Source organism: Protomyctophum parallelum, assembly GCF_964188405.1.
Source record: "Protomyctophum parallelum genome assembly, chromosome: 6".
NCBI lineage: Eukaryota > Metazoa > Chordata > Actinopteri > Myctophiformes > Myctophidae > Protomyctophum > Protomyctophum parallelum.
In genome coordinates, this window is record NC_139701.1 from 36879853 (window position 1) to 36897580 (window position 17728).

Genomic DNA, 17728 nt, shown 5'->3' on the forward strand with positions numbered 1-17728 from the left:
TATTCGTATATTTATTCCTCAAGACTCAAGACGGAACCCAAATGCATTACTTTTCTTGTGACGCACCACGCAATAGCTCTCAAGAGTGTCAAAAAGGCAACACAGGGAATTTCATGACATTTGACTTCAAGGATAATGTGACTGAAACCAAGGTGGTCAAAGGGTCAAGGGAAATGATGTCACAAAACATGTTAATTAAATTCCTTCAAACTCTTCATTCTCTACATACCAGTAAGACGTCTGAGGGCAAGGTCTCGTGCACGCATCCGCCTGGGTGACAGCAGACTGCTGGGCGAGCGCTGGTGCTTTGGCATCTTAATCTTAATTTTCTGGCCTGTTGAGAACTCTAGTTTTCGCCGGCTGCCAGGCGCGGCTGCACTAATAACTTTGGGGCAGGCCCGTCTAGAGTTTAAATGGACAGGTATCAGTCAAAAGGGAGACATCGAAGAGGAAGGATGGATGGGGAAGGATCAACATATGGAATGTCAGAACAGGTCAGTTTCATATAATGGAGATCTATAGGGTTTGAGAAATGTACGATTCCATAGTTAACTGCGACCTTTGGTTGCAAGAAAATGACTAGGCTATGAGTCTGGATACAGTGGATAGACACCGATGTATACAGATTGGTGGAGGCATAGAACCATGGGGGTGTTGTTGGTAGTACTGTCGCCTCACAGCTAGAAGGTCCTGAGTTCGATTTCTGCTGGGGACGCTGGAGGTGTGTTCTCTCCTCCATCAGCCCAATCCGTCCATGGGGTTGGCGAAAGGTCTTTTCTGTGTGGAGTTTGCATGTTCTCCCCGTGTCCCCTAGGGTAGGTACCCTCACAAAAAACATGCAGGAACTGGTTGTAATAGTGTGTTCCTTCCACGTGCTACGTCCTACCGGGGAAACTACCCCCTGTCAGGAGATAAGGAGTGGCATGAGGAGTGGCCACTCATCATGCATTGAAGCTAGCATGAGCTCAGTTCATCTGTGCCTTGTGGTTAGACTGTCCAGTGTCCACCCTGGGACTGGGAGGTCAGGGTCATACCAAGGCTGTGAAAAATGGGACTCAGTCAGTGCCTCCCTGCTTGGCACTCGATCGGCATCAAGGGTTGGATCGGGGGCAAGTCCCTGTGACATACTAGCATCATGTCCAGGGGGTGTACTTGTACATCAAGCTGCCTTATTTACACTACAGAAACAGGAGATAGGCTCCTGCCATAACCAAGGCTTACTTACTTACTATGACCTCAGGTTGGCACAGGGAGAGTATAGCGCTCAGGTGAAAAATGGGTTACAAAATCATGGGATAAAAAAATGTAAGAAAAAATATATCATAACAAAAAAACAATGCTGATTATTATCATATGCGCAATTGTGCATGCATGTGTGTGGCCATGTACGTGCGCATGCATAGCCATGGGGTCCCCCAGAGTATGTTAGCTCTGGCTGCTCACAGCAGTTAGTGTGTTGTTTACCTACTTGATGGATACATTTAAATAGGATCCATCTTTTATAATGAAAGGAAGGACTGTATAATTTAGAAAACATTGTAAATCTATAACTTCAATAACTCCGCATGGTTACCAATTAAATACCGTGCTGTATTTACCTTAAAAATTTGTGAGTAGCCCTGTAAATGACCATCACTGTACCAAAAATAGAAACATACCTTAAAAAATGATTTGGAGGCAGGATGAAATAACGTTCGGAGAGAGCTTAAGGTTTAACAATTCTTTTAGTAGGTATAAAGTCAATTTACATAGAGAATGTGCTACAGGTTCAGAATAATAGTATTTACAATCATAATTTAGAATAATCAATTGTTGATTCCAAATGAATCACCGAAGCTGAACTCCGGAACCGAACTGAACTCTTCACAGTATTGTTCCAGGCTAAATACTGCAGATCACGTCAGATTTGTTGATATAAAGTTCATTGGCTGTAGATATTTCATGTCCGCCATGTCAGATGACAAGACCAGTGTTGGCCGTCTCTTATTAGTCCAACGCCTAGATGATGAGGATGGCGTAGCGACGCAGAGTTCATCTTCCTTGGTTCAGTCATTGATGCCCATTGAGGCCTGGAGAGCGGCAGCGCCTAGGCAGGAGTTGCCAGGCAACCTGTAGATAACTTCTTTCCCTGCACCAAGTTACTAGGCCAAGGTCAAACTAGACTGATAACACAGCAGCTGCATATCAAATTAAAAACAGCGCCTACAGTATTGAAAGTTTGTGGCTGAAGGCAGACCCCATGGAGACTGAATAAGGAGCATGGTGACTGAATAAGGAGTCAACAAGATATGAAATGGGACAGATGAAAACATATTTTGACCATAAACATATGAATGACATGACATTATAGATGATAAGGAGAACAACAGGCAGTAGGTTAAGAGTAAAATGATGATCTGGAGCATAAGGTGACAATTATGAATCCGGCCTGGGTCAAAGTTCAGGAGAATATGAGACCTTGACCACTGGACATTAGTTTGTAAACAAATAAGACCCTTTTTATCTATCACTACTGATAAATGAAGCACAGTGCAATGGAGCACTACGAAGGGGACCACGAAGCATTTGCTGGGAGTCGACCTGCCTCAAAAACAAATTATTCAATCACCTGAATGGTGCTAATGGTTGCTACTACTTTGTTTAGGGATGTTCAGCAATACAAATGCAGCGTATAACCCAAAGTCTGCAAAATACTTGAGTGTGCATATCCCCAGGACCTGACACTTCCTTAATCCAACACACTAAATATGTTCACCACTCTCTCTCTCTCTCTCTCTCTCTCTCTCTCTCTTGTTCTGTCTGCCTCTGTCTCTCTGACTCCACTTTCACTCCCTCACTGCCTCTCTGACATACAGTGTGTCACATATGTTGTATAGCAGCATGCAGTACTTTGTGAGGAAACCATAATGCTGGAACTGGGTACTGCACTCATTCACACATCATAGATGCACATAGGTGTATGTGCACATGTGTATTATGAAGCGTTATTTATGTCTAGAATATTTTTTGTTGTTGCTTGCTTTTGTTTGTTTATTCGTTTCACAGTATAATAGAACTGTGACCAAAGGGGGAGACCCTTTTGGTTTTTGGGCAAGCCTGCCCAAAAACATGAAAAATAAATATTTAACAAAATACTCCTGTCACAATACCAAGAACTTGTAGACACAGACAAAGTTCTTAAAGTTCAAGGGTATGGAATGCGGAGGGAAAGGTGGAAGGAGGGAGGGATTGGTGGAAGGAGGGAAAGGTGGAAGGAGGGAGGGAATGGTGGAAGGAGGGAAAGGTGGAAGGAGGGAGGGAAAGGTGATAGGAGGGAGGGAAAGGTGGAAGGAGGGAGGGATTGGTGGAAGGAGGGAAAGGTGGAAGGAGGGAGGGAAAGGTGGAAGGAGGGAGGGAAAGGTGGAAGGCAGGCGAAGCAGAGCAACAGGCAGCCAAGTGGAAAGACAGGCAGGCAGGTGCACAGATATGAGGTGGAGGAGAAGAGTAGGCTATACAATCAGTACAGGCAAAAATCCAACATCCAAAAACGAAATCAATAAGAATACTGACATTCACAGGGAACTACAAATTGTTTACAAGCGTCTACTATTGTTGAATGATCTGGCAATGCTGCGATCATAGAATAAACTGCAGTCTGGAGGTGATGAGCTGATGGCAGGCACGTGCGTGGAGTGGTAAGAATGGGAGCAGGTGAGCCAAGTGGTAACTGGAGCCAACTTGCCAAGCCTACACCCACACACGCACACGCACGCACGCACGCACGCACGCACGCACACACACACACACACACACACACACACACACACACACACACACACACGCAGTGAGAGAGAGCACACACACACACACACACACACACACACACACACACAGAGAGCACACACACACACCGAGAGCACACACACACACACACACACACACACACACAGAGCAGACACTAAACGAGGAAAACACAGGCATTTTCTGGTTCCATGATTCAAAACTCCATTCGTATTTCCCATAGATGTTTCAGAAAATATTCATATTCATTATTTTAAGCCTGGAACAAGGATTCCAGGATCCTGGTAATTCATGACCATTAAAACCTTTGATTCTGTGAAAAAAAAAAAAGAAAAGAAAACCACAGAACAAAGGTATAGGGTATAGGGTAACAAAGGGTATTCATTCAATCATTAATTTCACAGAATGAAATGTTGTATGGTCATGACTAAATATTTTTGGAAATGTCTATGGGAAAATGAATGGCGTTTCTGTTGTGGCACCACAAAATGACCCCCACTGCTATGCCCTATAGCAGGGGTTCTCAACATGGGGGTCGCGACCCCTCGGGGGGATGGCAAATTATTTTGGGGGGTTCCCAGATTTATTTAATTTTTAAACTGAATGGCTGGAAAATGGAAATTAAGAGTTTACATATAGGCTAGTTAGTACATCCATACACTTTCCTTATTATATCTGGAATAATCTGGTTTCAGTATTTATTTATGATGTAGGCCTATTGTCTCTATATTATTAAGGTTATTGTAGCGGTCAGTTTGTACTGGCGGGGGTCGCGAGACATGGCCAAAGCATTTCCGGGGGTCCCCAGACAAAAATGTTGAGAACCCCTGCCCACCCAAACAGTAGAACTAGTGTTCTTCCTCTGCATTGAGAGACAATGAGGAAGGACCTGAGGAATAAGGTAAGAGGGAAAGTGAGAGAATTTGCAGAGGAAATTAGTACACATAGCAAAGACAACCAGCACAGAACACACAAGAACATACAAAAGCATCAAAACAATATATAGTATAGGCAATTCTCATCTCATCATCATATGCATCAACAATAGGCTATGTAGGCCTATCACCGAAGATAACTTACCCAAAATAGTAACCCAACACCAAAACTGAATTGGAACTAAACTAAAACTAATTCTTCAACTGAAAAAAGGAAAACAGGTCAAATAGTATAGGCTGGTTACCGGGTAGTTAGTAGCCTATATTGTTAAGGCTATATGGAGTTGCATCATTTGACCTTTAGTGCCATCAACTTCGAAATGATAACGTCACACGTCAAGTGGTAGGCCTAAATATGGATATTCTCATAAAGAGGAAATGCTGTATCCTGTACAATAGAGCCTAATTTATTATGGGATTTATTGCTCTAAAAGCTAGCAGAGGAGAATTAATTAAAATGTAATTAATTCCCTATCTGCTTTAGAGCATATCAGAGGCTGTAGGCCTAGTCATGTTTCAGGGCTAATGAAACATGAATGATGAATTGAATATGAAGGACCCCAATGGAAACAAGCCATATGCTTTATTGGGGTTTAAATCATCTTAGAAGAGCAGCAGACCTTGTATTGAAAAGTATATAGACTATAGCCTACTGTCCTGTTTTCTTTTCCTTTTTTGCAAACTGTTAATTAAGTATTCAATCAATCAATCAATCAAAACGTAGCCCTGTTTTCTGAATGAGGGTGCAATTAATATTAAGAGGAGGAGGCAGTTTCGTCATTCGTGACGTCTTGATAATTGATATGAACTAATTAACTAAATAAAGTTGCAGTGCGCGACACAATTAACCTCGGTTAACACTGGCCCGCCTTTGTTTCGGATGTGGGTCGTCTGTAGCTGTGGTCCATATAGCTATAACGGCAGCAAGAGCATAAATTAGGCTATGGACCAGAGCTAGGTCGTCTGCAGTATCAGCAGGTAGCGTCGTCCATAATCCATCTCGCCCTCACGCGAGTCACGTTTTACTGAAAATATAACAAGCCAATGGTTAGAAATAAGTTTAGGGTTAGGAATAGTTTTACTGGGGTTAAGTTTAGGAATAGGGTTAGGTGGCGCAATTCCGTGGCATATAGGTTTAATGGAATTACGGTTAGGAATAAAGTTAGGTTTAACCTTTTACGGCACGCATACTTTACTTAGGTTACTTTATAGGAATAGGCTACCAGATTGAGTTGGTAATTGGGCGACTCGTTTGGTCTCGACTGCTTGTCTCTACTCTGAGTCTCTGAATGAGCCATGATTATGCCATATCACACCGAAAATAGCAATCTGCAAGCTCACAAGGCGCGCGTCGCATTGCGTCCTTGTGAGCTGGTAGATCGGCTATTTTCGGTGCGCGACACCACTGTGCGACGAAGACTAAATGGAGCATAATATTATGAGCCAATGACAGCGCCGCGAGGAGGCGGTCTAGATTGGTCATGGCAAGAGATGGGCTGCTGCCAGCTGTTGCAGCTGTTGACGTGCATGCGTGCGGCGGTTGGAGAAGAGAATCAGCATCGAGCGCATCAGGTGAACATCTGATTTCTTTATCTTCTGTTTGTTTCCCTTCGAGGCTGCGCTGCTGGACTCTGGGTAACAGACAAAACCTCTCACAAGGAACTTTCGCTGTCATAGAACGGTGTCGAACGCAGAATAATTTAAGAGACACATCAAGGAACAGGTGAGATTCGATGCTGTTTTTTGCTTCTTTTTTTGTCATAACATAGCTTATTAAATTGTTTTTGATTTTGGGGTTGAAACCAACAATAGACCGTTTGAAGAGGCAGTCCATATTCATATTGCTGTTACTTTGCCTGCCAATTTAGTTATTACAAGAAGCCCATCAATGCAGCTAAAATAGATAGAGATGCTTGGTAACTTGGGGACGGGCAGGCTATTCTTAACATGATGTGCGTGGTGTTGAATGACGTCAACAAATTGATAATTGACTGCAAACATGTTTAACTCTGCATTTTTATTTATAGTGATGAACACTTTTAAATCTGACATCATGAAATATAGACATATGTCGCATATCCCATAACATCTTTAAACATTACGTTAGTTAGTTGATGTTTGAGAATTGATACGCTAAACATCTGATTTGCCATAATGATTTATTTATTTATTGCCATAAACCTTTTTTTTTTAAATTTATGTTTCTTAAATCTATCATATTTGAATTCCACTGCCTGACACAGCAACATGCAGCAACACAGTTCAACAGGTAGATGGGATAGATACTGCATGGATGGATGGGTGGACAAAATGTTATCTGAATTGAATAAGTAACTCTTGACAACATGACTTTGCATGATGTTGTCTGTGTTGTTTTCAATAGACACAGCCAGACACACACAGTCATTTGTAACCTGAAAGTTTTTATATGATCACATCAAAATAAATAAGCCTATAAAAAACTTTTTCAAACTGTTCACCTCATGGGGCTTTTCTATTCTGGTTCTATCAGAAATATCAAAGCAATTCAATTAACTCATGTTAAAATTAGACAAATATTTCCTCACCATGTCTATCCCACCCAGCCCAGTAAGCACACGAACTGTCTGACCATGATGATGTGACAGACAGACAGACAGACACACACAAACCACCAAACACACACGAACACACACACACACACATGCACGCACTCACATACCACACACACACACACACATTTCACTATTGATTTTATGAGGAGTTTGTCGGCTATTTTCGGTGTATGACACCAGTGTGCAACTATAAGTATGAATGAGGCATACTCTAACTAACCATAAATCTAACCTCTAAATGCCTATTCCTAACCCTAACCCCAACCTGAATCTTTTCCTCATTTTAACTCCCCTTCTTCCTTTTTTGAGTCCTCCTATATATATAGAGCTTGTGTGTCTCTGGCTGGGTCCCTGGGTCTGTCTGTCCGAGCACGAAAATAGCGTTGTCACACACACACACACACACACACATATTAACTGTATATATGATGATTTTGGGAGTGACAGTACAGTGCCAGTACAGTAGAGGGACCCCCTGGGGACCCCCACACGGTAACTCTGTCATTTCTCGACCATTTCGGCTCGCCGGAAACAGGCCAGCACCCTGGGCTCGTTCCTGTCCTGTGTGTCTGGAAGTTCCGGGGACCCCCTGGGGACCCCCACACGGAGTTGCACCACTCACTTCACATGTGATTTATTTTCTTCTTTTACCATGAAACTATTTCTCTTGTGAGGACCAGGACATTTGTCCTAATTTCTCTTTCTCAAATTCTACTATACTTGTAGGGAGATTTAGCCCTCACAAGATAATATACACGCACACACTTGTGCACGCACGCACGCACGCACGCACGCACGCACGCACGCACGCACGCACGCACGCACACACACACACACACACACACACACACACACACACACACACACACACATTCAGGAGATTTAGTTGATTTTCTCACTAATATCTGTCATTGGCCTCTGACCCTGTGATGGAAGTCATTGACGTACTGGTATATCTACATTATTCAATGGGTCTTCCACTTAAAAAAAGAAAAACATTTCCTTTTTATTTGAAGGTTGTTTCTTGAGTGTTTCACAATAACGGTTCTCTGTGTCCTGTTTTTCTCCTCGGGTTTATATGTATTGGTTCATGCAAATGCAGGATTCCGGTCTTCTATTTTTGGACACACACCAGTAGTCTTCTTGAGCCTAGTTTCACCAGTGAGTATAGATGAGATGACTATTGAAATTCATAGTGAAAACAACAGGGCTGGGCACTGCTCTGATTGTGGGCCATCCACATGCATTTCACATGAGCTCAGAGTTATGCTACAAACAACTTGCTTACATTTACAGTCCTCCTACAGATAGCTACGACTATATATCAGTTCATACTTTTATGCAAATGTTTTGAGTCCATAGACAAAAATTAATTATTTAACGTGTATTAAAATATGGGTTGACTCAGTGTATATGGCATCCCTTCAGATTCAACCACGCACCACATAATAATAAATCACAAGACATAATGATATGAACATTAGCTTAATCCAGATGATACATGAAAATCAAAGAGGAGGAACCTCCATTAAAAGACAAAAAATAAATAAAGAAAATGCAATATATCCTTATGGCTTTAATCATTCCATAATTTGATCAATCTATTGAACTCCATAAGAAGTATGGAACCTCAGCATTTGACCAAACCCATAGCTCATTGATACAATGTGCTGTTTGTCCGGCCGTATACTCTCAGTGTTAAATTGACACTGAGGATTTACTGTGTTCTGTTTGTTGTCAGTTCACTATTAAGTATACATTGTACAGTGTTGTCCCAATGAGATCTCTAGTGGTTAACCAGGAGGTCCCACTCCTCGGGGATAGTTATAGTGGGCATGTAGTATACTGTGTAATAGGTGTGTGTGTGTGTGTGTGTGTGTGTGTGTGTGTGTGTGTGTGTGTGTGTGTGTGTGTGTGTGTGTGTGTGTGTGTGTGTGTGTGTGTGTGTGTGTGTGTGTGTGTGTGTGTGTGTGTGTGCGTGTGCGTGTGCGTGTGTGTCTGCAGTATTTTCCACTGCCTATAGCCTCTGGGAAGGTGGCAGAGAAAACTGCCTTGTCTCTCCCCATAGAAGCTACACATACTCTGGGGCAAACGTGTGCAAGTATGTGCAATAATTGCACTATTACAGAGGCTACAGAGCACATGAGAATTCTATCCTAAATGACAGTTCAATAGATTCTTGTCATTAGTTCACCAAAAATATGCTGTGGGCATTTTCCTGTAGGTTTTGTGAATCAGTCAACTACATTATTACACATTGTTTCTTTTCTCTTAACACCTTGAATCCCTTAAATTAATATGGGGTTTGAGTGCAAGTCAGTCAGACAATTGGCTTCACACTGGAGGTTAAACACATACTAGGTGGATGCTGGCCTGTCCTGCATTTAACGCTCACAGACTTGACCTCAAGCAGCAGTTGTCGTATGGGACAGAAATATCCAGATTTAGCAGATGCACACAGCACATGCTTTTTACTGGCTGGTTTCGCTAAGGCTTTGAAAAACCACAGAGTTCTTGCAAACTCTTTACCGTTCGGCTGGAGGTTAAGCTATATTTGACCAACCAGCCATGCGGGCGAGAAGGCTGTCTGACTCTGAAGTTGCAGTGGTGCATGGTGTAGTTCTAAGATAAAGATCACTGTGATGATCTGACTCCTCATTCAGCACTCATCTCATCTCCCACTTCCCTTTATTCTCGCCAGTAGATGATATGTTGTTAGATTTCTTTTGTTGAAAAATAAGCCCTGTGTGTTCACTGTGTTGTCATTTGACTTCAGACTGGAAACCAAAGGATTGGATCTATTTTTGACCAGCTCTGGTCAACAACATTTCTTTTCATCAAGCAGTTTCTGGCGAGTCAGCGCAGATGATGTCTGACTGACATAGGTGAACAAGTGAAAGTGCAACGAGTGTGCGCCTCTTTCTGTTATTGCTAAGGTGTGCTTTTGTGGACTATTCGTTCTAGTACAGATCTTTATAAGGTAATGATGAGGTGGATTCCTGCAGACATACTACTGATGCCTGTGTGCCAAGCGTGGGCTGACAGGGCATCGGGCACTTTTAGGAGTCGTGGGAACACACAGGCACCATATCCGTTCAACATCAGGAGAACAGGGAACCAAATATAGAAAGGGTCATACATGTCCAATATGAGGGGGAAAACCAGATGACGGTCCTCTGGGCTTTGAATCCGTACTGTACTGCACTGCAGAGGTCAAAGAGGTCAGACAGCCACTTAACATGGCCAGACTGATAGTGTAGTTTACGGATGAAGAGAACTGTCAAGGTTTGTGTGTTTTGTTTTGTTTTAATCTGTATTAATATAATATTGCAGGGGTGTGGAGTCACTTTGTGATCTTCTTGACTGTGACTGACTCCCATTGGCAGGGATACAAAGTGCAGCGATAAAACCGAAACAATCTGATTTCAAAGGTTCCATATTGCAAACATTTTTATACAACAATAAGTCAGTCTCAACATGATTAGCATGAGGATACTCCCAGGATATAGTTCTTCCGCGTCTTGCCAGGTCTCTGCCCCTACGCCCTCCCCCGCCATCTCTTTTTCTGTGACTTGGCTGAACATGGGAGAGGAGGGGGTGGCAATAGCTTTAGCAAACTGTTCCCGTGGTCATTTTGTTGAAAACACACAGTTTTCAACAGGGTTCGCTCTACCTTTAAAGGGAGCTTTCATATGTATTTTTACACCCTGTCTCTCGGGGCCGAGCACTAGCACAGTGCAGCCTTGGGGTAACCCAGACTGTGGGGGCGTTAGGTTGTGTGGACTGCGGGCCAGGCAAGGGCCGCTCTAACTTTAGACCGCATCGCCTCATGCTGGTAAAAATAAACACCCTGCCATTAGCAAGGGGGGAGGGTGGGACTTGAGTCGCTTAAACCAAACAGATTTCATTTTCCCATCAGAATAATATAAGGTTAAGGCCCATATTACTGACCATTGGTGCTGTTGTTTTGATAAGGCCTGGAACGCTACCGGACTGGGGCTTAGAGTCTTCCTGACACAGTAACTGGCTGACCATCAAGCTGTGTTCCCCTGTGACTTGTCTGAGCACAGCGTTGTGATGAAAACTGGTTTCACCCTATCCTTCTGATCTATCTTTCTAATCTATCCTCATGAGGTACCACAAGAAATAGTATAGTATTACTATTATTATTATTTGTATGTTGAGGTTCTGCACTGTGATATAAATCTAAATACGAAAATATTGTGCTTGCCACAGGTGACGAAGTATTGGAGAGTGGAAAGAATGGGTCGAAAGAAAATACAGATCTCTCGTATTCTTGACCAGAGGAATCGACAGGTGGGCCTTTGCATATAATGTTCGATTTAAATCATATACAGTAGTATGTCATATTTAACATTTGGTGTGTTTATTTATGATACTTATTGACATCTCTACAATACGCTGCTTTTATCATTTGTGGTTATATTCTTCTCATTCACTCCAGTAATGTATTGTTGAAACACGCAAGAAAAGAAAAAACAACACATTACATTACGTTAATATCCATTACTGTAGATGAGCTTGATTATCCAGCTCATTATAATGTATATTTTTTATTACAAAACATAAATTAACCACATAAGCCTTATTTAAACGTAGGCTAATTGAAAATAGCCGATGTACAATCTCACAGTGTGACGTGATGCGACGTGTTGTGAGCTTGTAGATCTGCTATTTTAAAAGATTGTAATACTTTTATGATACCATGTTGTGTATACCTTATGAAACGGGACATTCTGCCTAATGAGCACGTTTACATTTTCGGAACTGTAAGTACATTTTGATGCCAATTAATGCTTTTGTACTTTTACTCAAGTAAATTTTTAATACCAGACTTTGCTTTCTACATTCCAGTATTGATACTTTTACTTGTTCCTATAGGCAGTGGTGGAAAGTAACTAAGTACATTTACTTAAGTAGGCTACTGTAGCCTACTTATGTAAAATGTTGAGGTATTTGTACTTTACTTGGGTATTTCCAATTTTACTTCTACTCCACTACATCTCAGAGGCAAAATATTTACTTTGACTCAACTACAATAATTTGAAAACTTTAGTTACTAGTTACTTTGGAGATTTAAATTTTGATTAGAAAACATACACTAACCACTTCAGCCCATACATTCGGATGATCCGGCCATTTGAAAATAGCAGATCTACAAGCCCACAATGCGTCGCGATGCAACGCATTGTGAGCTCGTAGATCTGCTATTTTCAAAAGATTTTGTACACATTTTGAACTACATTCTGCAATATGCGTACTTTTCCTTTTAGTACTTTAAGTACATTTTGATGCCGATACTTTTGTACATTTACTTCAGTACATTTTGAATACGGGACTTCTACTTGTAATGGTGTACATCTACATTGCAGTATTTATACTTTTACTTAAGTAAAACATGACTTTTTGCCACCACTGCCTAATAGGTGACCTTTACGAAGCGAAAGTTTGGCCTGATGAAGAAGGCCTATGAGCTGAGTGTGCTGTGTGACTGTGAGATCGCCCTCATCATCTTCAACAGCACCAACCGGCTGTTCCAGTACGCCAGCACAGACATGGACAAGGTCCTGCTCAAGTACACGGAGTACAGTGAGCCGCACGAGAGCCGCACCAACACCGACATACTGGAGGTCAGTGCTGCAGCACCTTTTTACCTCCTTTATGATGATGATTTCCAGTTTTTTTGGCTATATAGAAGTGTGTATTTGTATGTCTCTAAATGTTATGATGAATTGAACAAGGTGGACCCTCTTGTAAACAAGTCTAGTGCTTTATTGGTCGTCCACTCACAGTTAACTATTTCTTTTCCCAAGTCCGTATATATACGGACATTGACGCTAGGTGGCGTCATATCCCAGGTCTGTATGTACCCCAACATATACTCCGTCTATATAATGGTTGATGCCTACGGAATAGAGATCAGCGGATGAGCTTTTTTGTCACCCGAATCCGAGTGTGCATATTTATAATTGCCCGTTATCCGACGGCATTAATTAATTAATCCAATTTATATATCCGCAACCACCCGAAATCCGCTGCAGCAAAACAAAAGTGTATACTGTATACAGTAGTGTAGCCAATCTACAAGCTCACAACGCGTCACTGGCTCGCTGTGACGCGTTGTGAGCTTGTAGATCGGCTATTTATAAGTTGTGTCACTCACCACTGCCGACAGTTCACCAAAGTTACGGTTGTATATTCCCATTTCCATGGCAACAAGGCTTCCATCCGTTCAGTCATTCACGTTCCCACGCCAAACTTATATTCTTCCCTTCTGTTTCAGTTAGTTGTAAGTTTATTTCATACTCTCAGCTGCCTCAGCTGTTAGCCTAGCAGCTAGCAGACCACTCATTGTTGTGGTCCTTCCTTAGCCAATATAGGCGTCTAATTTGTGCCTGATGAAAATATTAAAATACTACTAACGCACGCACACTGATATTTTGTGCCTTTTAAAAACTATATTATAACTTATAAGCCTATAGAATATAGATAGATGTCATTAATTAATTTCCGTTTTAAAAGTTATAAAACCTGTATAGATGGATGCCATTAATTTATTTCCAGCATTATTTCACCCGCGGTTTATCCGATATTAATTAATAAGATATTCCATTGACCCTAAACCGACTCTAAACTGCGGTTAACCACGGCATCTGCGGCTAAATACACCATCTGCTGGTCTCTACTACGGAAGCTTTTAACATTGGTCCGGTTCCTATAGCAACGCGGGCCCCACCGTTCCAACTATGGGATTGCAGATATAACAGTTTTTTGTATTGAGTTGTTCTTGAAATGTACTGTAATTCTGCAAACTGTTAATGAATACTTCAATCAATCAATCAATCAAAAAAATCAATCAATCAAACCACTTTTCAACCGATCTTCATATAATCGTTCCTTTATTAATGTTCATGATAATATACCACAATTCTTTCCCTACTCAGTCTCATAGGAGGGCTGTGGGCTGTTCAACCAGTTAGACAGATTTCTTTATACAATATTTAAAAAATATATATATTGAGATTGGCAACTTTTCAGGAATAGAGAGCCTGCGGTTTCTATTAGCTTGGATTCCCCATCAATGAATAATGATGTCACTGGTGGACGGGTTTCTGAACTACCCACAGCCCTCCTATGTAGACTGAGTAGACAACAATTGTGCTATTCTTTCATGATTATTAAGTGAGGACCAATTATATGAAGATAGGTTGAAAAGTGGTGAAGTGGTCCTTTAATCAAACTAAGCGATGTTATTGAAAATTAAAATAGTGAAAACTTGCAAGGACACAACAACAACAGCTTTGTGACACGTTAGGAGCTTGTAGATCTGTTATTTTCACCAACTTTGCACAATATCATTGTTGATACATAAAACATTAAATTAAAAATTTTAATTGTATCAAAAAACATGCTTCTTTATAACAAAAAAAGAATGCAGTGATGAAATGATAAAATAATCAATAGTTGTGACCCTAACTGTATATGGCGTTATACTTTAGTAGATCTCTGCCTAAACCTTTAAACATCATTCATATTGAAACGGTATGGAAAACCTCTACGAGAGTTTACAGTTTATTTGATCGAAAATATCAGTATTATTCTTATCCGAGTCTGCATTTCAAATTACAAGCTGCATTTCAAAGTGAATTTTTAGCTTGAAGAAGAAATGTTGTTTACATTAAAAAAGATTTTCAGCAATTTTCCAATTGCCATCCAAGGCGTAAGAATAAATGGCACCCTTTTCACATTGGCCTATTATAGCGCTGAGAAGAAGAGAGTACTGCCGAAGCAGACAACCCGCAACACTCCTGGTTAGAGAAGCAATGCTTCTAGGTGCAAGGCTCGATGATACATGATAGAATGAAGAAATGCCAGCACTCAATATGTCCTTTTCACATGATTTATTTATCTCAGACAACTATTATAACCTATTACAGCGCCACCAGGAGGCCACAACCTGACCTGCCCTGGTGGAGAGACCCGTGCCCCGAGGGGCAATTTATCATGTAACACTGGTATATCGTCCTTTGAAGCCTAATTTATATTTTGCTATCTTGAAAATCAGATCCATTTTGATAGCTTTCCATGCTGTGTGCTCTATGTTCTGTATCAGACATTGCGTAGGAAAGGCCTGGGGCTGGACAGTGCAGAGGCTGAGACGGAGGAGAGCATGCAGGTGACAGCAGACAAATGTCTTCTCAGCGAGGGCATGGATCTCTCTGTGGCCCGACAGCGTTACTACGTCAGTACACACACACACACACACACACACACACACACACACACACACACACACACACACACACACACACACACACAGTCACACACAGTCACACGCACGCAGTCACATGCACGCAGTCACACGCATGCATGCACGCCTACCTGCTTTTGCACCCAGAGACATACAGTATAGAGCCGAGTCGGGCACATATGCACACATTTACACTGCACAGCACTGATTTTCAGTCAGCATGGGCAGCTTAAAATGTCTCACATTTACTCTCTGTCAGTAAACATATTTGCAATACAGAGAGGCAATGTAATTCTGCATAAAATAAATGAAAGAAAGAAAAGCCACATAAAAGATTAACCACATAAAATGTAATGAAAACAAGGTGCATTCCGCTTCTCTAAAATATCTAGAATATCATTTCTGCCAGGCAGAAGGCTAGTATCTCTCCATATTTTAGCATGTAACTTGGCCGAGTTTTTAAATCTGCTGTTCTTGCTACATTTGCATTTGAATCTTGAAAATTAAAGGACATAATGAGGTTTCCAGTTCCACCTGACAGCGACGATATGTTCGATTTGAGTAGTACTATATTCATATGACTGACGTGTTCTCCACAGGCCCCATCACTCCTCACCCCAGAGGCACAGTTCCTGGTGTCTGCAGGCTGTGAGAACAGCTTCCCCAACTCCTCCAGCCCCAGCATGACGTCCCACAGACCCCCAGCCTTCAAACCACTGGGCCCTAGACCGGGCTCTGCAAGCCCCGCTGGGACTCACACACACCCTGCTTTCATGTCTCCACACTCTGGTGAGGAACAAGATAATAATCTGTGTGTGTGTGTGTGTGTGTGTGTGTGTGTGTGTGTGTGTGTGTGTGTGTGTGTGTGTGTGTGTGTGTGTGTGTGTGTGTGTGTGTGTGTGTGTGTGTGTGTGTGTGTGTGTGTGTGTGTGTGTGTGTGTGTGTGTGTGTGAGTGTGTGTGAGTGCGTGCGTGCGTGCGTGCGTGCGTGCGTGCGTGCATGCGTGCGTGCGTGCGTGCGTGCGTGTGTTGGAGGGGGCTGGCTGATTGACATATGATTCACTATATGTACCAACGCATGTGACAACGATAGCTAGCTTGGAACCCGTGTTTGGGACGTCCAACTGTGTGACATCTCAGAGGCTCTGTTTGAATGTTTCTCAAGTGCATGGCTGTGTGTGTGCGTGTGCACATGTGTGTTTGTGTGGTTAACGATACAAGCATGTGTGAAACTGGCCCTCAACTAGCGAAACAATATCTGGTGACAGTTATGATTTCCTGCCATTCATGGCCGCTCAGCTGTTATTATCCACACCACCTCACACTGCCCATGTCTATTATTTGATGTGTGGATGTTCTTTGATGCAACATGAGATAAGAGAAACCTTTATTGATCCAGGCCCGGAGGGAAATTCAGGTGTCAAGTAAGAGCTAAGATGTCATTTGACACTGAGAAACCACAGCGGGAGAAATTGTTTGTGCGTGCGTGCGTGCGTGCGTGCGTGCGTGCGTGTGTGTTATACATGCGTGTGTGTTATACATGCTTGCTGTCAGTGCATAGACAGACACTGGGATCTTCTGTGAATGTTAACATTCAGGGCTCTTGTCTCTCCACTGCCAGGTGTTTAATAGAGGTCAGATACTAAAAATAGAAGTTCTGTTTTATCACAGGTGGGGCAGCTAGAAGTGGGAAGAGAGAGAGAAAGAGAAAAGATGAAAGAATAATACGTCAGATTATGGAGGACTATACCATGAGTGAAACAAGTGTTCTACCCACATCTCTTTTTTCACTTCCTGCTTTGTTCTCTCACTGTGCAGGTATTGGCTACTCCATGTTCTCCCATGGCAACCTGAGTCGGGCCCTGGAGATGAAGACTCCACCTCCACTGAATCTGGGCAGTGAGAATCTGCGGGGAGACACTTGCAATCCTGGCATGGTGGGCACACGCAGTAACCTCAGCTCTGCTGTAAGGATCCGCACTGCTTATAAAATTACAGCATTCAATTAAAATTGATAATAAACAAAGACATTAGCGTGTGTGCAGTTTGATATTGACAGTCAACACTGCATAACAAACAATGTCTTCCTATATGCCCATTAATGGTCATTTACCCCAAGTCTCTTCGTACTGTTCAGTGTTCAGTGAT

The 17728-nt window shown here is 42.1% G+C and overlaps 1 protein-coding gene across 3 annotated transcripts in view; it reads left to right on the top strand.

Annotated features, from left to right (window-relative positions):
* The first annotated feature begins 6261 nt into the window (after positions 1-6261).
* mef2b (myocyte enhancer factor 2b) overlaps positions 6262-17728 on the top strand; it is a 13244-nt gene continuing 1777 nt past the window's right edge. The window contains exons 1-6 of one of the 3 annotated variants that reach the window (XM_083768240.1): positions 6262-6438; positions 11546-11626; positions 12757-12960; positions 15444-15572; positions 16181-16370; positions 17399-17547. In XM_083768240.1, coding sequence (XP_083624366.1) covers positions 11573-11626; positions 12757-12960; positions 15444-15572; positions 16181-16370; positions 17399-17547 — 726 coding nt within the window. In that variant the 5' untranslated portion in view covers positions 6262-6438; positions 11546-11572. Of the gene's footprint in view, positions 6439-8421; positions 8471-11545; positions 11627-12756; positions 12961-15443; positions 15573-16180; positions 16371-17398; positions 17548-17728 lie in introns of those variants that run through there. The other 2 variants (XM_083768242.1, XM_083768241.1) reach the window with 2 other exon arrangements.